The following is a 22,696-nucleotide window of genomic DNA, read 5'->3' as shown; positions in this document are numbered from 1 at the left end:
ACATAGGGCACTTACTTCCACAGGCATAAAATTTATATTATCATTAGAGGTATACCTGCAAGTAAGACAAAAACAGACCCCTCTAACTGATGTGCGTGTGAGGCAAGAAGACTCCGACAGTGCTGGGAGTCACAGGCAGGGCATCAACATTGGTCTTCTTGTGTGTTCTTCAAACTTGGGAAATGGTCACAAGGAAACGCATATGAACATTGTCTCCATTTACTGTATAGGCTTTCTTGTAAAGAATCAAGCTTTGGCATTCTCCTTTCTTCTTACTATGCAGCCAAACAGTTTATTTTTTTTTACAAATGTAAATATTACTCACCAGGGCCCTTTCCAAGACCAGCTGAGGGAAACCAGTTCTTCCAATGGAGACCCACTTACACATGAAGGGAACTCACCAGAACACACTCAGTCCTCCCATCATGGGCAGGAGATTTGCACTGGCACACATTTCTCAGATGGATGAATCTCATCTGTTCTAAAAGGCCACATGCCCTGAAGAGTCACTCTTTTCCTTTCTGTTCACCCAGACTGATGTGAAACAGCAATCCCATGGGGGCAGTTGCAAGGTCTACACTGAAGTGTGAGGGTGCGGATGTCAGCAAGAAAGGGTACCAAGACTTTGGGTTGTGTTCTTCAATCATTTCCTAGTAATAAACCTGGCTTTTAAATCTTCATTTCTGCTTCCTGTATAGTTTCTTAATGATTTTCTGAACACATGAAGGGAAAAGAGGGGTATTCCTTATAGATCCCCTATAAAGTCCAAACAGGAAAACTGAAAGTATTTCAAAATCGAAGAGAATCTGGCTCACCTCTTGCCATTTCCATTATTTTTGCTTTTTCTCTATTGGGTGTTTGGTACTCCGTGTGATCATCTATAATAAACTTGGACTTCTCAGAAGAACTGGAATCCTCTCTGCTTTGGGGTCTCAGAAGACTCTTTGGTAAACACCAGAAAGGCACAGCTGCAACAAGACTTAGGACTCCTGCGATTAGGTAGCCAAGCCACCAGGCACCTACCCACTGGGGATCCTTTGGGGTAATGGTTATGTGATCTGAAAAAGAGAGAGGATGGCTAAGTAGCATGCACAGCCAAGCCAATGTGTTGAACTAAGCCTCTTTTATTAAAAAAATCCTAGCGTTAGCTCAATCACATTATCAAATCGTCAATAATTCACACATAACTCTTTCTAATCTGAACATTATTATCTTGCTATTCAAAGGAAAAGGGGTGGGACATGGTGATTTCTTCTGCTGTTCCTTAAATTAAAAGTAGAGTCTAACCACTGGAATCTTATGGTTTCTAAACTCTGCCCTGGGGTCCGGCAGAGGAACTCTGGACCCATGGTTAGGAGGGGGGGGTCCTGAACCTGCCACCAGCTGCACCACATCAGCACCATTTCCTCTGATTTATATATTGAACATCTGTCTCAGATTTTACTCAGAGAAGGAGTTGTGTCCTGCACCCTGCGGCCCAAGTCTAGTCTGGAGCACGATAAGTGCTATTTACTAAATGATGTTTAACAGTACTTCAGAACTATTACAGATCTGAAACAAGATTTGTACGTGTAAATAAAACATCAGTATCTTATCAGAAAAGCTTTATTTTTGACACCATTTCTCACTGCACTAAAGGTAAGCATTGACATAGTTTTTTGAACCAAACAAAGTATTTTCACAAAATATATAAGAACCTATAAAACATATGACTATCTTCACCTCTATCACTCTCTATGAGAGCAAAAAATAAGCATGTCCTTTGACAACTAGGCTCAGTTGCCGCTGCATTCAACCTGGTAAAATGTTTGTATTAGTTTATCACTGCATCTTCACTGCGTCCCCTTCACCATTTTTCTCTGTACCACTCATCACACCTATCCTCTCTTATCTGTATCAGTCTCTAGGACTGGATTTTAAAGTTCAAGGAGTCAATAAACCCAGCTATTTTGTTCACTGTGGTGAAATAGCACCTGGGATAAAGTAGATGTAAAATAAAACTTTGGAGGTTAATGAATTAGCAAATGAATCAGGTTTTTAGAATATACCTGCAGTTTATTTGATTAAAGAAGAACAACTAATGCAAGAGTTGTGCATTCTATTTTAACATAATAATCCTTGTTTTTTCTGGCTAGTCACCAATATATCGCCAATTGGTGTGATTGTAATATGTTGATGCACCTGAAACCACCAAGAGCCAATAAGTGGCCAGCTTTTAGTTTTAACTGTGCTGGCATGCATTTGAACTGGCTCAGCAGAAGTGAAAATAATATGTGGGAGTAAAAAACCATGGCCCATCCAGTGCTAATCACCACCTACTTTTCATAATCCATTTATTAATGCGCATGCTGGTTCTATCAATAGCAAGTTTTCCATGGATTATTTTTATTTTATGACAGATTATCATCCTGTCATTTTATAAAAAGTCAATTTGCTATTTTTACACCATCCCATTAAAATTTTATGATAAAATAAATGAATAAATAACAATAAGTTCCCTTACCTAGGTTTACAAAGCCAATGTCAACATACAATTTGGCACATAATGAGCCTAACAGGAAGCCAAAGATTGGTCCTATAATTGCAACCGTCTGCACACACCCTGCACACAAAAAAATAAATAAATGAAATAAAAAAATTAAGAAAAATAAGGTGTCATTTCTTTACTTTTGTAAATTAATACTGTTTTCAACAAAAATGTGAAGGAGATCTAGATAGTACCTGCAAATATTTCATCAACTCCTAAGTGCCTTTAATTTGTCAATTTTTCAACTTCATTGAATTAGGAAATAATTCCTTCTCAGTTTTGGAAGAAAAACAAACCCTTTTAAGGCATTAATTACCTCTCAGTAAGAAAATAACACCAGGACTAACCTCTCTCTCTCTCTAACATCCAAATGCTTCAGCAGTCCATAAAGTCCATGAAGATACTTACACAGAGTCATGCACCATTGCTGTTCAATTCAAAGTTATTTTCTTTTGATCTGATTTTCTTTCCCTAGTACAATAGGGTCCTTTATTTAAGTTTATTATATTATTGAAATCCCAGTATAGACTTCAGAAATGTGTAAACTGAATAAAGGAGATGTATATGAAGTAAAAGCCTTCCATGCTTGATTTAGTTTAGAATGGAGTTGAGAAAACCAGGTACCCTGCTTCCCAAGAAGATAAATAAGGGGGGCATTACCAATATAGAAAGCTGCATTGTCTTCACTGGAGAAATCATCAAGGTAGGTGATGCCTAGAGGCTGGATGGGCGTTTCTCCAATTCCACGAAGAAGGTTACCCAGGAAAACATAAACCCACATGGAGGAGCTGGTGTCGACTTCACATTCTTGAAAGAAAAGCAAACAAGATGATTGAAATTAGATTATGATCAAAGTTAATATTTATTCTGTATTCCTACAAGTTGTCCTAAAATTGGATTTGAATGCAGAAGTGAAATAAGCCACAGACACAATTCGATATGCTTGAGCAAGATCAGGAAATGTTTGGTAACTTCGATAGTTTAGGTGGTGCTGTTCCTGTTTCCTTCTTATTTTCTCTCTTTTTTTATTTCATACTTAAACAAAGTTCTTGGAATTCCTACATTCCAATACAATTCAATATCTTCCTGTTCAGGATGAAACACAAAAATTTGAACAAAGACTTCTCTTGCCTTAATCCTTAAACTTACCTATTTTTCAGCAGAAATCACTCGTAATTTTATTGCTGACTAAATTTTATCTGAAATTTAAAAATTTAGTCATTTTTAAATTTAGTCATTTATCTGACTAATTTTTTATCTGAAATTAAAAAAAATTATGGCTGATACTTCAACTTTTGGTAGCATTGCCTATAATTATAATTGTTGTTAGTGAATAACCATTGTTAGGGTTCATGTTTAGGAAACAATTTGTATAAAAATTAAAAACCCTATAAGCTTTAATGGTATAACTATTTCAACAAAAGGAAGCTTTCACTGTATTTTTAGAGTGAAATTCAATGCTAACGACTTTAAAATGCTTTCATAAAAGCCATGTCCTAACATGAATGTGTGAAGGTGGATAATTAGTCCCATATCATAAATGAAATATACTTTGGAGAGTTTAGTCACTTTAATGAAGAGGATAATACTAACAATCTCCAACAATCACTTCTGAATACTCCCTTCTGTCAGCCACTGGGCTAAGTTGTTTGTAGACAATTTTAAATAGAATTCTCCTAGTAATCCCATGACCCAGGAGTTACCTTCACCTGTTAGTAACCCTTAAAGTAATTTTTCAAGGTGAAGTGTGGGTTATGAAGAACTGGGGTGAATACCTACATGTAGATAAATCAGTCTGCATAACAAAAAAGACCACGTTCTTTTTTGTCTTAATTCCACCACTTCTCATCTTCTCTAGATTTCTATTCCATTCCCCAACATATAATGTGAACTTCTCCAAAAAATTGACTCTGCCATCAATTCTAGCCCTAACATGTATGTGTATTATTCTCAGAAGCTTGTTGGTGGATAATTCTGACAAGTAAGTGTAGACATGTTGGATATGTGCTTTCCACCATTAGTAGGCATGGTCACATGTGGCTGTTGGAATTTAAATTAATTAAAATTACATAAAGCTAAAAATTAATTTCCTAAGTCAACTAGCTATATTTCAAGTATCTAACTGTCATGCAAGGCCAATGGCTACTGTACAGACCATTGTTGCCATCACAGAGGGTTCTGTTGGACACCTCTGCTCTAGAGTGCTATGGGAAAATGGGGGTGTATACAGCCTTTTTGAGGAGTCCTGTGTTTATCCCACTATCATCTTTAGGATGAGCCTTATGTTCACTGTGTCTATTGTCCACATATGTCTATGCTTTTAAAGGAAAAAAGGAAAGAAAAGAATTGGGCTCTGAATCTTATACTCTGTACATACTTAATGTGTCTCTTTACATTAAAAACATCTTCATTCCCCACCTCTAAACGCTATGTTTCTTTTTTAACACTAAAGGTTTAAATATTTCCTAATGAGTTTCACTGTCATTTATATCATGTCTCTTCCCTGATTGTCTAACACAAAAACAAAATAAAATATCTTCAATGACTACACTGTGTACAGATGAAAATCCAAACCCTTTAGCTCAATTCCTTGCCTTGTTATGTGAGCCTGGATGAAATTTATTATCCATCATATTCTTTATGTCCAGTATGTCCATCCCACTTTCTCCCCTCCTTTTTATATATTTCTTTTAACCCTCTGGCCCTTCCCTTCATCCAAACAGCCAGAACTCCAATATTCACTGTGTAGGAAAAAGCATCTCAAAAGAAAGCATTAGTGAGGATGTTAAAGGAGTGAAAAGGTTATATGATATAGAGCAAAGATTTGGATGGTTAGCATATAGGTATATAAAAGAAGGACTTCCATACTTTACAGAAATTGATCCCAGGCTAGCAATAGGGAGTGAGTTAGGGTGGTGAAAGGAGGAGTTGAGCATGTTGATGCTGAAGGGCTGTGGAGAGATGGGATTTGAGCTGCTGTCCATGCATCATCCCAGAGATGTGGCAAACACCCGTAAGTAAGGCTTTGGACTCCATGAACTAGAAGAATCCATGCCAGGATGAATAGGCCAAGTCCATGGAGGTGGAAAGACCCCAAACATGAAATGGTTGCACAGGGTAGCTAGGCAGCTCTGTCTTCAGCTCCTCACAGGGTTTCCAGTGTCTGCAGTAACACAGAGAGATGATCCCCATGTCCCTGAGGGTGGCTCATACATAACATTGCTGTGTAACGTGCATCAGCCACATGGAACTCTCTATATAGAGTTCTATATATCAGATATGATAGAATATATTTCTATCATATCTGAGCAATGGACTGAGATCTGTTCATGCTAAGCTACTTTTACCATGATTTCTTGGCCTGCATTTTTGAACCACTGGGAAGCAATTTAAAAAAATTGTCCTCAGTCACCAGCAATTAATGCTACTTGTCCCATATTATTTGATTGCCTATATATATTCTTAGGATCTCATCATATACTGCTTCATATTCTAGAAATTTTTATGGCACTCCAACATCTCAATTTAAGTAGTAAAGCTTTTGACAGCAAAAATTATATATAGATATTTTGTCCATACTAAAGCACATATAATATCTGTTTTAAAAAAGCTCGCTTAGTCATTAAAGTAAAAACAAAATCATCTTACCATTATTTATTTTAGACTGTGCTTTTTTCATAACTGAGGTTGGTAATTGACTGTTAGACTCCAGGAAACATGGCGAGATGCTATGAGTGGAATTGGAGAGAGAAGAATATCTTTCATATCTGTACCTGTATAAAAAGAACATTTTCTTTATACTATGGACTCATTTAACATCATGCTAAAATATTACATGTGTAATATTGATCCATGACTCATTAGGTTACTTGAGTTCTCACCTGTCCCTGAAACTGCATCACCAAACCAAATCAGCATTTTGTAGCAGAGTTTGCTAAAGAGACAACGAGAAAATCTGACTCACAGGCATTATACCATATTTGAACCAATTGTCCAGTGTAGTGAAAGAAAATAAAAGCCAGACTTATTCATAGAAGCTCACTTTAATATAAAATAATGACTACAAGTCACATACTCTCTTGGTGAAAACATATCCAACACTTGGTAAAATCACGGTTATCTCTGCAGCAGAGGAAGAGCAGTGATTTAGCGACCATGGTCATTGGTGCTGCATTTATTATGGCAGTAAGTTCAGTGGAGCAACAGCAGTACTGCTTCTAGAGAACCGATGATACACGGGCCTTTTGAGCCATTTGTCCAGATGGTGTACTACTTCTTCTCAGTTTATTCATCTGGCTCTAAGTCGATTCTAATTGCACCCTTTGTTCTGTTAATGAGGTTACAGTGGCAGCTGGGTTAAAGAGCCAAAGCTGAATGATAGAGCTATGCTGCCTCTCAAATGATTCTTCAGGAGCCAGTTTCTCTGCACCAATTGCACCCTTTAGAGGAGAGACAGCTGACAGACAGCTGACGTCATCTGGATCCTCTTTCTGTTCAGGCAGTAGGTGACTAGAGACTGGTCATCATGGTGATGTGAATTGAAATATTAATAGTGAAAACCTATTCTACATAGTAAGGGAAAGCTGTATAGAGTTATGAAAATATTCAGGTTAATAAATGGGTTAATTTATATCAGTTTTGCAATACCTACAATTCAGAGGGTCCATGAACCTCATGGAAAAAATCACGTTTCTGTATGTATGTGAGTATTTAAGGAAAGAGGCTTGTAGTTTTTGTTACTTTTATCAAAGATTCCTTCATGAAAATACATGAAGAATCACTTAATGAGGAAATCTGTTTTTCGATTCTTAGCTACATAGAGCATTTAGCATTAAAATCATGTTGAATATAATTTTTTAATTTAATAATTCTAGTGTGGAGTAAATGCAGACAACTATACTTGAACAACAATAAAATAATTTAAAAAAGTAATTCCAGAAATACCAGGAACTGTTACAAAGCCTCAGGGCCCTTAAAATGAGTGTCAATAGTGATTATGCAGTATTTTGAAAATTGTTAATTATTTGAGCTTTCTCAATTCAACCTATCAAAAAAGCTACTGTTGCAGGCATAATAATTATTTGTTGTTTGAATGAATGGAATTTTATGTAAGTGCCACTTTGGTAACTAATTACCACAGATGACGCTTCTGGAAAACTAAATACCCTCTTTGAATTTCAATTTTTTTTACTTTTAAAATGGGGGCTATAGATGTGGTCTGTGCCTAATTAGGCTTGATCAAAGAAGGAGAAAAGAGGTGATGGAAAGGGGACCTGTGGTATAAATGCTTTTGAATCAGAGATCAAGCAGGGGTTGGGCAGATTGGAGACTCATTTTCTCAGCTATTTCCTTTGCCCCTTCCTTACCCATTGGCTCACATAACACCTTTGAGGACCTTCAGTGATGCAAGTAAACTTCTGCCCCGTGGAAAGGAGGCCAGAGATGTGTCCAAAGAATAGGCAGAAGTCCTGAAGCCTCAGGTCCCTCTCCAAGTAGAAGTGAAGGAAAGGGAAACCATCCAGACAGGTAGGAAAGACCCCCCACAGACGACTCTGTGCACTGCCTTTAGAGATTGGCCACAGAGGGCAAAGTCTGACTGTTTCTGTAAGTGACTCCCAGGTCACTTACCTATAACCCAAAGAATAGCTTGGACCGGATCATTTCTAAGTATCTCCATCTCTGATATGTCACAATGCAATGATCTAGAGTGGGCAATAATCAAAGTATTAGTTGATAAATAGTTTATAAAACTATTCACTTGTTTTGACATGTCTTGAGGTCACTTGTCAGTCAGCAATGGGTAACCACAGAGAATGGAGGCAGCATGGATGTGCATGAGGAAGTCAGACCACATGACAGCCAGACCTGAGGAAGTCACCAGACTGTTTAAATCATGGTGCCTAACTTTCAAATAAAAGAAAAAAGTATAAACTATGTTCTTCTACCCCACAGATTATTGTAAGGGTGAAATGACATAATAAAGGCGAAAACCTTCGGAACTACTAAAGCTGTATGCGTGTACTAACAAATGTACTAACAAAAGTCCGAAAGGTAGATTTCAGGGTTAAGGAATATGAATACCCCACTGTTATGGAGGAATTTCTATGAGATAATATTTATAAATTGAATACTTATTTGAGTTGACAATCTATCTTCATGTCAATGTCCTATCAATCCAGTGTACCATGATCCAGTGTGTTATCTGCAGCATTCATTCATTACCCAACTGACACTATTTGACACTTATCATGTAATATATTAATTTCTTTTTGCCCATATATTTGCCTCCACAGCTAAATGATAGCGTTTGAATAAGACATATAAGTGAAAATTTCCTTTAATTTTGTTGATGTCAATACATAGGAGTAAAAGAGGTTTTTTTTTTTAGATTCATAAATCATAAGTAAAACTGCAAGTGGTCTGAAATTTCACCCAAAGAGGACATAATAAAAATAAGATGTAAATTATGGTTTAAACCATGGGCTACCTTTTAAATTTAAATAATTTATTGTAACCATAAAAAGGGAGAAATGCAGTGGTGGGCATGAGCAAGAACAGGACGATGGGCTTAGACTTACTGTTCCATGAAGAGCTGAGGCAACGCAATGAGCAGTGTCCCGACGCCCATGACCAGGCACCCTGCGCCGATGATTTTTGGCCTGTGAAGTCTGGCGCCAAAGTAGCTAACGAATGTTATAACTAAAAGATTCCCTTTGAGGGAAATAATAAAATTTTCATAAGTTAGAGAACTCAGAAAAAGTCATCAGAATAACTAAATGAATTTAACTGAATGTCTGTAACTAGTCTAGCTATATTTTGTTTTGACTAAACCATCTCCCACCATCATTCCTATCTTTTGACTTTCTTTCCTGTAAGCTGAGATGACTGTTGGAATTGCCTTCAGACTCATCACTCCAATCATGTCACCCCTTTGTCAGAACACTTTGAGGACAAACCCTTCCACCTCATTTGCACACAACCCCTAATTATTTGTCCTTCTACAGTGTTTTATCTGTAATCAAACTGTAGAAGGCATCCTTTAGCTGTCACTTTAAATTTTCTTTGCTGATTTGAAACAAACTTTATTACTGTTTCTTCATTAAACTTTATTATCGTTTCTTCATTTATTAAAGTTTTCTAATAAAACTTTTATTAGTTTCCCATTTGCTCTTGAAACGTATATTATATTTTCTTGCTTTAGCTGATATTCCCTAAAGACAAAGGGCAACAGCTACACCTGACTTTAAATAAAATCAAATGATAAAGTTCATACTTACCCAAAAGTGATACTTTACAATTTGTTTATATACTTTTTTACAAAAAATTAAGACTCAAAATTGAAATAAAAACAGCTACACATAAGCAAATTTAGGAACACATCAATTATATAACCTGTTATATAATTTTATTATATACTTATTATAAAAATTTTATGATCTATAAACTCTCCACACAATATAGCCACCTATCTCTTTTTTAAAAAATACTTAGGGGATGTTTTTTAAAGGTGGGAATTGGGCCTTTTTAAAATGTCTCTAAAGGTGCATGTGACGATGGTGTTAACTGATTGAACACGCTTTGGGGAAGATGCTCTCATGCCTTCTTGTGCACAAAGTGACTGGAAGGAGGTGATGAGTAAACAGAAACATTCAAAGTGCAGAATCTGACAGTTTCTGATTCCACCTATCTGAGGGCAGGCCAAGAAACCTGCGGGTGTAATACTAGCTCAGATGTGTTGGCGGGGAACATGCTTTGATGAACACTCTTTAGGGTCTCAGATATCAAGGGGCTATAAATTTTAAACCATTTTCACTTGGAATATGTAGTTTTTAAGATCCGGCGTGTTGGATAGAGCAAGAACTTAGCAATCCTGGGGTAATTGACTGTGATGGCTGATGGGTAGCCATGCATTCAAGTCCTTCTCGATGTTTCCAATTTTCTAGCAAGAGGGTTTCCTTACATCTGTAAGCAATCATTTAATTTACTACTGTTCATTCACATTGCAAGCTTTATTCGAATATAAAAAGAGAAGTAGTTTTTATAACCTTGAGAACAATAGTGATAATGAGAAAAGGGGTTTTGCATAGTGGCTTCAGGCTTTATAGCCCCAGAAGTATATAGCCTCTATTTCATTTTCAAATTGAAAAAAAATTGAGTATAAGATTTCTCATTTGACAGTTCAGTGGTTAGTAGAGGAAATTTTGTATCGCACATATTGTTAATTATGTCTGTGTTTTTGTTAAAGTGTCACAACAAATAAAACGAAAATGAGTGCTGCTGGGAATGCAAAATCATATAGCCATTTCAAAAGACAGTCTGGTGGTTTCTTGTAAAACTAGACATTTTTTAAATCCTCACCCAAGAATACGTTTTTTATTGATTTTAGAGAGAGAGGAAGGGAAAGAGAGAGAGACACTGATTGGCTGTCTCCCAAATATATCCCAACCTGGGATCAAACCCACGACTGAGGTCTGTGCCCTGACCAGAATCGAACCTTCAACCTTTTGGTGTATGGGACAGTGCTCCAATGAACTGAGCTACCCAGCCAGGGCAAAGCTAAACATATTTTACCATATGTCCCAGCAATCACGCTCCTTGGTACTCATCTAAAGGAGGTCAAAATTTATGTCCATACGAAAATGCACATGGATATTTACAGTCTTCATTCATAACTGCCAAAACTCGGAAGGAACTACAATGTCCTTTAATAGATGAACGGATAAATAAACTGTGATTCATCCAGGAAAGAGACTGTTACCTTAGCACTAAAAAGAGATGAGCTATCCATGAAAAGACATGGAGGAACCTTGAATGCATATCACTAAGTGAAAGGAGCCAATCTGAAAAGGCTTCATACTATCTGATTCCGACTATATGGCATTCTGGGAAAGGCAACGCTATGGAGACCATTAAAAGTTCTGTGTTTCTCAGGGTGAGGGATGGAGAACAGGCGACTGGGCAGAGCACAGGGATTTTTAAAGCAGTGTGGTACACAGTGTGGTGCTGTAATAGTGGGTGTATGTTACACCCACTATTATACATTTGTTATACATTTGTTATACATTTGTTATACATTTGTTTAGTCCTACTGAATGTACAATACCAAGGGTGAACCTCATATAAACTCTGCACTCTGGATGATACAATGAGTCCTTGAGGGTTTGTCAGTTGTAAAAACGTCCCAGTCTGGTGGGAGCTGTGTGTGATGGGAGAGGGCACGTGTGTGTGAAGGCAGGGTGTGTACAGAAAATATCAGCACCTTTGCTCCGTTTTTTTCTGTGAACTTAACAGTGCTCTAAAATATGAAGTGTAGTACATACTAAAATGTAAAAGAGCAAAACTTGTATCCATGGGGAAGAAAACACATGGAAAATATTTGAAACAAGGAGTTAATATCTGGAAATGTGAGCAGGTCATGATATAGAAAAATTTTATGTTCTTGGCAACTCTCTGTGGTTGTTGGAGAACAAAAACTGTGTCATGAAAAAACACTTGAGATGAAACTGAGGATGTAGTGTGTATTAGATGATAATGCCAAATGATGTGAAAAGATAACTAAAATTGTTCTGCAAAAAATAAGAATCAACAGCTAGAGACAGAGGGTCAAAATGGGTCCAGAGTCCTGGAAGGAAAGAATGTAGAGAGAAGAAAGAAGAGAATATTAAAATTATGGTGGGAAAAAATGTACCTTTCTGAAAAACTGTGAAAAGAAAATAGCTAGAGCAAACTTGTAATGTTTCAGATAAAACTTTGTAATGGAAATAAGAAAACTTTCAATTATTTTATTGTATCTAAGTAAGTAGTTTCTATCCTTAGAATGGTCTAGAAGAATTAATTTGTCGAGTTGTTCTGGGACTTGAAAATCTAAGAAATAGTTTAGACCAGATTCTTTTTTTAAAGATTTTATTTATTTACTTTTAAAGAGAGGAAAAGCGGAGGAGAAAGAGAGGGAGGCAAAACATCAAATGTGTGAGAAATACGTGTATCTGTTGCCGCTTACTCACCCCTAACTGAGGACCTGGCCTGCAACCCAGGCATGTGTTCTGACTGGGAATTGAACAAGCGACTTGTTCTCAGGCTGGCACTCAATCCACTGAGCCGCACTAGCCAGAGCAGATTCTTTTTAAGTTTCTTCAGTTACAAAATATTTTTATTCCATAATCTAAAGTGAGCATAAAGTGTCATTGATATTTAGTTTTCTGTTTGTTTAGTCCTCCTTTCTGAGTCCGATTTATTCTTCTGAGTGGCACCAGATGCCTCTTTGTATTTGCTTTTTCACGATGCAGTGTGTCACCCTTACCCTGAGGCTCCAGGGCCCTTCATTCAGTTCAGGGTCATAGGAAGGGCAGGCATCAAGGAGTAAAGGAACTACCTAAGGAGTTTACATCAAAGCTATGATCAGATGTTTCTGAACATCTTTGCTACACAAACTTTACCTGTTGACTAACAGCATCAGCATCATCTGGGGAAAGTTATCAAGTGAATCAGAAACTGTAGCAGTCAGAGGTTTTTACTACAGCATATATTTGAGTCCCATGTTGGCAGTAGTGACCACAGAGCTACTTACTATTCTACACTGACAAAGAATTAAAGCCTCTTATTTATCAGTTCAGGAAGCTAACTGGGATCAGATCATACCCTTTGAAGTACTTCCAAAACTCTGAGTGAACTCTATTGGTCTTTTCAAACTTCTAAAGGAGTGTCTATAGTCAATTGCTAACCAAAGACACCCGAGTAAAGGATTTTTATTATCTGCTCTGTTCTATTGTTCTTGTCCACAGAATTCGTCTCTTTTCTTCCTCAGGCACTGGGTAGAAACCCCCTTTAATGGTTTAACTTCTTCTATAATTATAATGATTTTTCATACAGCGTATCTGGATTCTTCTCAATATTGAATCACAGAGCTTCCAGGATCTAAGACTCTTCTGTAAAGACACTGCCCACAGACTTTAAACTCGAAATACTAACAGCATCTCACCTCTCTACTCCAGGGAAGTCTCTCACTCTGGGAACTCTGAAATGTATGACCCATACGGTAGTGCACACCTGAAAATACATTGTCGTTGCTCAGAGAGAACAAGTTACAGAGAGGATGTTCCTTAGTCATGCCTAGAAGACCTTGTATTTAAAAGGGAAGTCAGGCACCTGTAATACCTACCAATTTCAAAGCTTCCATCGATAACTCCCACCAGTGAAGAAGGGATTTCAAACCTTCTCTCTATCTGGGTGATGGTGCTCTTCAGATAGCCTTCTGCCAGTGCCTTGGCAAAGTAAACAAAAGACAAGGCACCCAGGAACACCTGGAACGTATGACAGGTCACACTTAGTCTGACTCCAGCTTGACAGCAACTGGGAACTTACTAAACAAACAAACAAAAAACCCAAATGGAGAAGAACGTAACAAACTTGTTGTCATTGAAAATTGTGTTCAAGCATTTCAGCCTCAAGCGTATGTATATTTCTAAAAATTCAATTTCTTTTTAAAGTAAAAGAATTTTTACTCCAAATGTACGTTGAACTCATTTTTTCTTCTTTCTTCCTCCTTACCTCAAAGGAGATTAAAAGGAGTCTTGACTTTGAAAGAAGACTCATTGTATGGTGAAGGAAAGAAAGGAAAAAGCCATTCACAGGTAAGAAAATAAAACAAACACCATAAACCAACACAAACAAGTTTAGCACCTATGACTGTGTGTTTCACATTGGTGGTGCATGCAACCTTTTGATATCTGGCTTATGTATTTTGCTAGACCTGTGTGTATGATGATAGCATTAATGGGTTAGCATTAATATAGAAAAAGATGTATATTTGTTGAGTGAATGTTTAGTATCAAGATATAACAGGAACTTGGAGGGACGAAAAGCAGCACTGAACTTCCTCCATCCCTTCTCGTGTATCAAGAAGTCAAACATTTTATTTTCTAAATGGAAATGATGTAATGCTTATAGATTAAATGTTATAACTATGCATAGTACAATATCTGGTATTTGGTACATGGTAGATGTTTAATAAATATTAGGTTCTCCTTTTTATCTGCTTCCTGTTTAAAAGGGAATTCAAATGAGCCAGGAAAGGATTTAAGCTACACGGTCAGGTGGAGATTGCTTTTACTGCCTGGCAAAGTGCCGTTTCAATAAATTGCATCGAGATTACTTTTTAGGAAACAAAAAAAAATTGCTTTTAGTTACATTGTATGACAAAGCATCTGGACAGAGAGCCAAGACTACCAACTCCTCTTAATTCTTTGTTATTCTTCAGTTAACTACTTACAGTTTTTTTTTAGCATTTAATTGTTTGTTACCTTTAGTTCACCACAGCAGGGGGGTTTCTCCTCTGAGGGGGAATATTCTGTTTTAAAGGAAGGCCTCTCTACAGGTTGCACTGCATTTTTGCAGAATAACTGGATATTTTCTTTGGATGAGGTGTCCATTATGAAAACGTTCCTTGACTCTGATCTGTCAAAGTTGATTTTAAGTAAAAAACAAAAACATCGCATTCAAATTCACACAGTTTATGAAATAATATTTTTATTTCACAGTAGATCACAATTCTGTAGATAAAATTTGACATGAAGGTCCCTTATTGTACCACAGTAAGTTGGCAAAGTTTCTCAATTAAAATTGACCAGGATGTTTGATGAACTAAGCCTGCTATCAGGACTCGGTTGCCAGCATTCCCTCAAGTTTAAGCCTCATTATGGCAAAGAATAAATTTAAATGTTGTCTTAGGAATAAATAATGAGGCAGAATTTTGCTAACTTTGTGGTCTTGCCAGTTTAAACGAGAAGCAAGCAGGAAAGGAGGAAAAGGAATTCAACCATTTGAGTATTGCTTCATTAGAATTAAGTCTTTAAAGCCTTTAAATCTATGTTCTTAGCAGAATGGATAGAAAAGCCCATTGTGGAGCCATAGAACACATTGCGATTCTGTAAGTCTGCAACATCCAAAGACTTAAAATGTGGCAGAAAGAAAGAAAGAAGAAAAGAAAGAAAGAAAGAAGGAAAGAAAGAAAGAAAGAAAGAAAGAAAGAAAGAAAGAAAGAAAGAAAGAAAGAAAGAAAGAAAGAAAGAAAGAAAGAAAGAAAGAAAAAGAAAGAAAAGAAAGAAAAATGAACCAATTTTTGTATTGTTTTAGTTTGGCCAATGAGGAAGCAGTAAAATTTATATCTCAGACTTAGATTTAACTCAAGCAAAGGTAGTCTCTGGCCTTTCTTAAGTATGAAAGATGGCCTCCCTTTTTATGTCTAACTTCCCACCCTCCCTGTCCTTACCTGGACATATTCACATACTCTGACCCTGTTTTGTGCCTGTTCACATCTTTAGGATTCTATGTGGCCCAGGGACTGCCTACAAAAGTAAATCTAAGTGAAAGAGTTAAAAAATAAAATAACATCTGTGCCCTGGCTGGGGTGGCTCAGTTGGATGGAGCATTGTCCCATAGCAAAAGGTTGTGAGTTCCATTCCCTGGTCAGGGCACATGCTTAGGTTGCGCGCTCGCTCCCTAGTCCTGGTGCATAAGATTCCCAGCCTGAGTGCATATGGGAGGCAACCAGTTGATGCTTCTCTTTCACATCAGTATTTCTCTCCCTCCCATTCACTTTTCATTGCAAGTAATGACATCCATCATTCCTGGTTTTAAAAAGACAAATTCTAAGAAACTAAGAACATTGAGATTCTTCCCTACAACTATCTGATACCAACAGGCAGCTGCATATGTCCACTGGATCACTGAAACTACTTTTCCTGAAAAATAATTTGTAAGAGCAATGAAAACAGGGTTTAGGAAACGTTGAGTTATACGATGTTAAATAGGTTTCTTCAGTAAAAACTACTGTGTACCTTTAATTAAATTCCCAGAAAAACCCATTACTTGATTTTAAAAAATTAAAATAACTAAATGTCCAACAAATTATGAAATACTCATGCAACAAAATCTTTTAAAGCTCTTAGAAATTAGTATAAAGAAGTAGATATAGTTATATAAAACAATTTTAATCACAGTTGTTTTTAAAAATACATGTTCCTGAACAGGATAAATAACATTCTATTTTATAGAAGAAGCACCCATATATATTTGTATATGTATATGCATAGAAACAAACTTTAAGAAAGTTTATTAGGAAAATATCAACATCCATCATTTCTTATAAGTGATATTGCAGATAAATTTTTTAAATGTTTTGTGTGTTATTTTCTAAGCCTTCTTTATCAAACACCAATTTCTTATATAAAAATATTTTAAAGTAATACAGATATAAAAATATCACCAAGCAAAAAATATATAAAACTGAAAGATTTTAAAATACAAAATAAGTAATATTAAATGCACAGTGTAAAATGCAATCTTCTTCTAAGAACCAACTATATAATTCAAATTTACCTACTGTTTTAGAAGTTTAGAAATAATACTCCCCATTAGACATATTACTACAGCAAGTGAGTAGAAAATGCAAATAAACTGTTGAATAAAAAAATTATCACTTATGCTACCTGTATCTTGAAAATATTAAAAGGGTTACATTCAGAATGCTAATGCTAAAGAGAAAAAATTATGCTGAAAAGAACATGAAAAGTTTGAGACACCAAAATACATTGCCTTCTTGTACTTGGAGGTGTTGACCCTAAAATCAGTCTAACTAGAATCCAGGAGCAATGCCCAAACAAGGGAACTCTAGTCATCCTAGTGGATGCTGTGCTAGAGCAAAATGATATCCAGTTTAAAATTTTGACACTCAAGAGTTTTATCAAAAATACAGTTTTATCTTGATGGCTAATTTGCACTTAAGTACAGCAAGTTTTAAGGAAGCTAGCTTATGAGCACTGAGTTTTTCATCTTTCTGTGAAAACAGGGGGAAGAAACTCAGTGACAGAATGAAAGATCTCGGGGGCCTACAGGTGCTCTTTCTCCTTTTCTCTTTATTGCAATCGCAGAAGTAGAGCAAAAGCACACAGTTATTCAGAAGGATTTGCATTTGGCAAATTCTTCTTTGTTCTCCTACCACCACTTAAACAGATTTACTCCAGAAAAAGAGTCATGGCAAAGTTTTCATCCAACACTCTGGGTTGTATAACTCACTTTGGAGGTCAAAGAAAAATAAACCAAGTAGCTTTTTTTTCTTCATTCTAGTTTTAAAAAATCGAATTCTTTGTTCACATGAGTTTGAAAATCAGGCTCCCCATCATTAAAGAGCTCAGGTGATACAGACAGTCATAGTTGGAGACACAAAGACACGATCCCCTGCGCCCTGGCCCTGGGACCCAACATGCAGCAGTCAGCCTCCAAAGACTGTCCCCAAGTCAGAAAGGCACCACCTCCCATCACTGCCTTCTCTTAGTGCTCTCACGTGAAGAAAACTATTCTACTAGCTTTGTCTTCTGGACACCGGGATCCCTTCAGGAGGGGAAATAACTGCACGGTACTCGGAGAGAAGGAATGTGTGTCCTTTAGTAGGCTGGCCTCCCAATACAAGTAAGTGTTTGTGTAGATCAGATTTAATAGGTCCTATTTATGACCCAGGTGAGATACATATTTTTGGCTCAGAGCAGTTAAGTCACCTGTCAAAAACTACCCAAATAATAAGTAGCAGAGTCAAAATGTGAGCCTAGATCGGAGTGTGTCTGATGTCTTTAACCAGTCTCTTCTATTTCCACCAACCTAACACGGGGCTCAAGAACTCTTGTGGAAAACTGTTATGGATAAGACACTATGCAAAACTCAAGGGTTCATTAACCTCTCGCCTGTGAGAATCTGACGTGATGGTCACAAAATAGGAAAGCAGAAACCAAATCTTACCTGGAGGTGGACGTCAAAGACAGCCAGTTCTGCTCAGTAAGAGGCTGGACCACACTCCACAGGCTGGAAGAGCAGACTGGGGTGAATGATCCAGCAGCTCTGAGCAGTTTTGCCAGTTAGGGAGAGACTGGATGAGTGCAGAAAGAGCAAATCAGGAGGAAGAAAAGATGAAGGGCATGGCCTCACCCCTGGGCAATCTCTTTTCTTTCCTCTTTGCTCCTGGCCTCTTTTCTCTGGCAGTCGGCAGAGAACAGGCCACGCTGGCAAAGGCCCTGACACGCATCTCAGCTCCCAGGGCACAGAAAGAGCTGAAGTCTTTGAGCCATTTCTTTGCAATTTGCTGCAAGTTTAAGGCCACACGTGATAAAGCTTTCTTTATGGGAGAGAGTGAAAAAAGAAAAGACCACTTGTGATCTTGCTGATTCCCAGAAAACACAACTCTGCAGGGGGCAGAGGGTAAGGGAGCAGAAGCAGGAGGAGGGACGGAAGTTTGTAACAAAGATCCCTCCTTCTCCTTCCAAGACATTTTTAAGCCAGCAGGTCCTTGAGGACATCACTGGATCCTGTTTTTTTTTTTTTTTTAATTTAAAAAAGGGCTCCTTGAGCTAAATCCCTGCATGGTTTCTTTTCCCATCGGGACTCTAGAATCTGGAGGGACTAATAAATATCAGATCAGGATCAAGACTCTGCAGAGTTTTTTCCAGAAAGAACCATGCTCACATCCAAAATTACTGAGTCTTAAAAATAGGGAAAAATTGAATTTTGGGCATTTAATTGTATATCCTATCTAAATTCCAAGGCAAGATTACTCCTTGCAGTGAGAAATTCTACAATTCTAATAAATTATTTTCCCAAGAGTACCATTTTAGAGGATTTTGAGCTCATTAGCTTGCGTTTGGTTTATTACTAATAAATGAATTTGCTACGAGAATTACCCAGGATCCACCACATTCTTAAATGATTGTGACTCTGACCTGCTGTGGGGTCATGCTGGCTATGGCTCCTCCAAACCCCGTAACGGAAGGGATGTGCACTGCTTTGGAAATTGATTGTAACTCCTGCCTTATCTCCTTCTGGTAGTGACTTCTTGTCCTGTGTGACTGCTTCTTGATCTTTTGCACACTGAGGTAAGGTAGTTTAGAGTCACGTGCAAAACACATGCCCCCTTAGTCTGGGACCCCTTAAAACAAGTCTGGGCTCAGGGAGGTGCCTTCCCGCTTCAGTGATCTGCCGCTGGCGGTGCTCCCTGGAATGTGAGTAACACAGGCTGTGTCTGCTCCATCCTGTCCTCCTTAGGGTTTTCTCAGCTCACCTGAATGAGCAGCCCAGATTCTTGGGTTCGACCTCCTATATTACACCTGGTCACTCATCTTTTCTGAGTTTCACTTCTCCTTTCGTAAAGCATAATTTTTATTTTAAAAAAAGAGATTCACAGGAATTTTTTAGGATTAAATCATATCATGCATGTATTCAAAAGTACATGGGAAATAACAAAGCATTGATGACTAGAAGTTAGCATTACATGTATAGTTTCAGTTCGCACGCATAATGGTCTGGATCATAAATCAATAATCAAATATTACTATAAGCATAATTTACCATGGAAGAAAAAAAGGATGAGAGGAAAATAAAGAAAGTAATAAGCCTTACAATAAAGCAACAGTGGATCTCCAGACTCTGAAAGAGCAAATATTTTAGTTTAGCAATCACATCAGCCTTTGCATCAGGCATAGTGAGCAAACAGCTCAATAGATCTTTGACTTGCAATGTGTGCAGCAGGCAACCACTGATGCATGAAGGAGAGGCAGTATTTACCAGCCAAAGGTGCAAAGGGCCTACTTTTCTTCACCCCAAAATTGTGGTTCTCCCCGCGAGTCATTTGGTCTCTTCCTGCGAGTCATTTGGTTTCTTCCTAGCTTGCTCAAATTCACTCTCTAACATGGTACCCTTCTGACCTCTACTGTCTGCAGTTAATGTTACTGTTTTGAGTAACGTGATATTCAGAGCTTCTCATACATACCCTTGCTTTGGATGTATCTTATTTCATACTCTAGACCAGGGGTCAGCAAAGTGTTTCTGTAAAGGGTCAAATAGTACATATTTTAGGTTGCAGGCCTCAGAATCTCTGTCACAACCACTCAACTGCCATTATGGTGTGAAATTAATCATAAATGAACTAACCATAAATAAATGAGTTTCCTAGGGCAGCCTTGACAAAGTACCACAAACCCCAAGGCTTCAAACAATAGAGCTTTTTTATCTTATGGTTCTGGACTAGGAGCCCAAAATCAAGGCCTTGGCAGAGCTATGCTCCCTCTGAAATTTGTTGGGGGAATTTGTCGCTACCTCTCATACCTTCTAGAGTTTGCTGACAGTTGCTGGTACTCCTTGGCTTATAGATTCAACACTTCAATCTCTGCCTCTGTCATCACATGGCCATCTTCTCTCCATGTGCCTTCTCCTGTTCTTATAAAGACACTAGTCATACCAATGAGGCACAGGGGTGTCCAACTTTTTGGCATCTCTGGGCCACACCAGAAGAAGTTGTCTTGGGCCACATATTAAATACCCAAACACTGATGGAAACTGATGAGCAAAAAGAAAGGTTTTAAGTAAATTTATGATCTTGTGTTGGGCCACATTCATAACCATCCTGGGCCACATGTGATCCAGGGCTATGGGCTGGACACCCCTGAGACGGCCACTCAAATGACCTCATCTTATCTTGATTACATCTGCAAACACAGTTTCCAAATAAGGACACATGCACTGATACAGGGGTTAGAATGTTACATGTCTTCTTGGGGGGACACAATTCAACCCGTAACACTCATACTTTCAGTTCACTCCTTACCTGATTTGAGTTTCATGTAATCATTTTGGTCACTCACTTTCATTCAGCCTCAATTCTTCTCTTATGTATCTATTAATTTGTTGTTTTACCTTGGTAAGCCACACCTGGGTAAAATCCAACTTTCTGTCTACTCTGTGTTTGCATCCACATTGTTTTAAATAGTTAAAGACCCACTCACTGACATGCCCTCAGGAATTATTTTAAATGTATGATCACTACCCTTACTGGTCCCTTCCAGTCCTTGTTACACACAAGAGCTTTTAATAACCGAAACATTTCCCTCTCTCCTGAATGACTTCTTCAAGTTCCAACATTTGTTTCCAACTCTCGTTATCAGGCGATGACTTTGCTTAGGGAATTTAATGATTTAATAGAAACAATCAGGATAGAACTATCACAATTTTATGTGATATTTCCATCACCACATTAACTATCCACCTCAATGTGTATTCATCTTTTCCATCTTCCTTTCTGTTTCTGTGGATATGTGGTCCATGTTTTCAGGCCCAAAATTCAGTCTCTACTTTGTATATAGGATTCCTCTTCTCCAATTCTTTCCCCACTAACGCTTAGTAGTTTTTTTTGCCTCCCCACTCCACCACAACCACTTTCATTAATAGAATCAAACATTTTTACACGATTCAATATAGTGATCAATTTCCAGACCTCATGTTAATTGTCCTATTGACAGAATTGTACACCACTGATTGTGTCCTTCTCTTTGATTGAGTCGATTCATTCTTTTTCAGAACACCACATTCCCTTAGTTTTCCTCCTGCCTCAGTGGTCATTTGCTCTAAGTCTTTGGTGGACTACCGCACAGACCAGCCCTTGGAATATCTTCTTTTCTCTATCTATATTTACTCTCTTAGTGACCCCATTCAGTCTTATGGCTTAAAACATCATTGATGAGATGAATGAGGTTAAGAAGAACTTTGTAATTTCAGTTTGAATTAGGCATTTCGCATCTGAGTTATATATATCCTAGCTCTCTGCACTGAAAAGGTCTAGAAACAATGACCAACCAAGTACCAATAAGTGCAACTAGCACTGACATAGCATAAAAAAGGCACCGTGGCTTCTTCATATGCCATCGTTAGCAAGTCTGGGGATGTAAGATGAGGCTGGAATATTTTGTCCTACCAAGAAGCAATGAGCCCTTGAAGTTGAGATTCTGCCAGAAAGACTCAGCAGGCAACTTAAATAAACTGCTAATAGTCATGTATAGGAAATTTTGAGTATCAGTAATGGTAACTATAACAGTTGAAATATACAGAATATTTACATTCATGAATTCATCTTCTAACAATACAAAACATCATGTGGTTAACTTTGGATGTTTCTAAGGTATCACTTCAATACATTTAAAACTGGTACATAAGGGAATAATTGTCCATTTACCTTGCCTTTCCTATTAATTATGTTCATTAGAATTCTTAAACAAAAAGACAAATTTCTCTCTATAGAAATATTCAAACGAATAAAAAAGGATAATTAGAATGTCATAATTTAAAACCCTAATTGAA

General features: G+C 37.5%; 1 protein-coding gene across 3 annotated transcripts in view; it reads right to left on the bottom strand.

Moving 5' to 3' along the window:
- Positions 1–18,432, bottom strand: part of SLCO1C1 (solute carrier organic anion transporter family member 1C1) — a 41,845-nt gene extending 23,413 nt beyond the window's left edge. For 2 of the 3 annotated variants that reach the window (XM_053661947.1, XM_037136595.2), the window contains exons 1-8: positions 18,317–18,432; positions 14,827–14,980; positions 13,686–13,827; positions 9,106–9,238; positions 6,176–6,300; positions 3,188–3,334; positions 2,504–2,602; positions 816–1,058 (exon numbers count right to left, since the gene is read on the bottom strand). In XM_053661947.1, the coding sequence (XP_053517922.1) occupies positions 816–1,058; positions 2,504–2,602; positions 3,188–3,334; positions 6,176–6,300; positions 9,106–9,238; positions 13,686–13,827; positions 14,827–14,955 (1,018 nt within the window). In that variant the 5' untranslated portion in view covers positions 14,956–14,980; positions 18,317–18,432. The remainder of the gene's footprint in view (positions 1–815; positions 1,059–2,503; positions 2,603–3,187; positions 3,335–6,175; positions 6,301–9,105; positions 9,239–13,685; positions 13,828–14,826; positions 14,981–18,316) is intronic. The other variant, XM_053661948.1, reaches the window with a different exon arrangement.
- Positions 18,433–22,696: the final 4,264 nt, after the last annotated feature.

The sequence above is a fragment of the Artibeus jamaicensis genome, unplaced genomic scaffold, assembly GCF_021234435.1.
Source record: "Artibeus jamaicensis isolate MK-2021 breed Jamaican fruit bat unplaced genomic scaffold, CSHL_Jam_final contig_233, whole genome shotgun sequence".
In the NCBI taxonomy this organism is placed as follows: Eukaryota; Metazoa; Chordata; class Mammalia; order Chiroptera; family Phyllostomidae; genus Artibeus; species Artibeus jamaicensis.
This window is presented reverse-complemented; position numbering and strand designations above follow the sequence as displayed.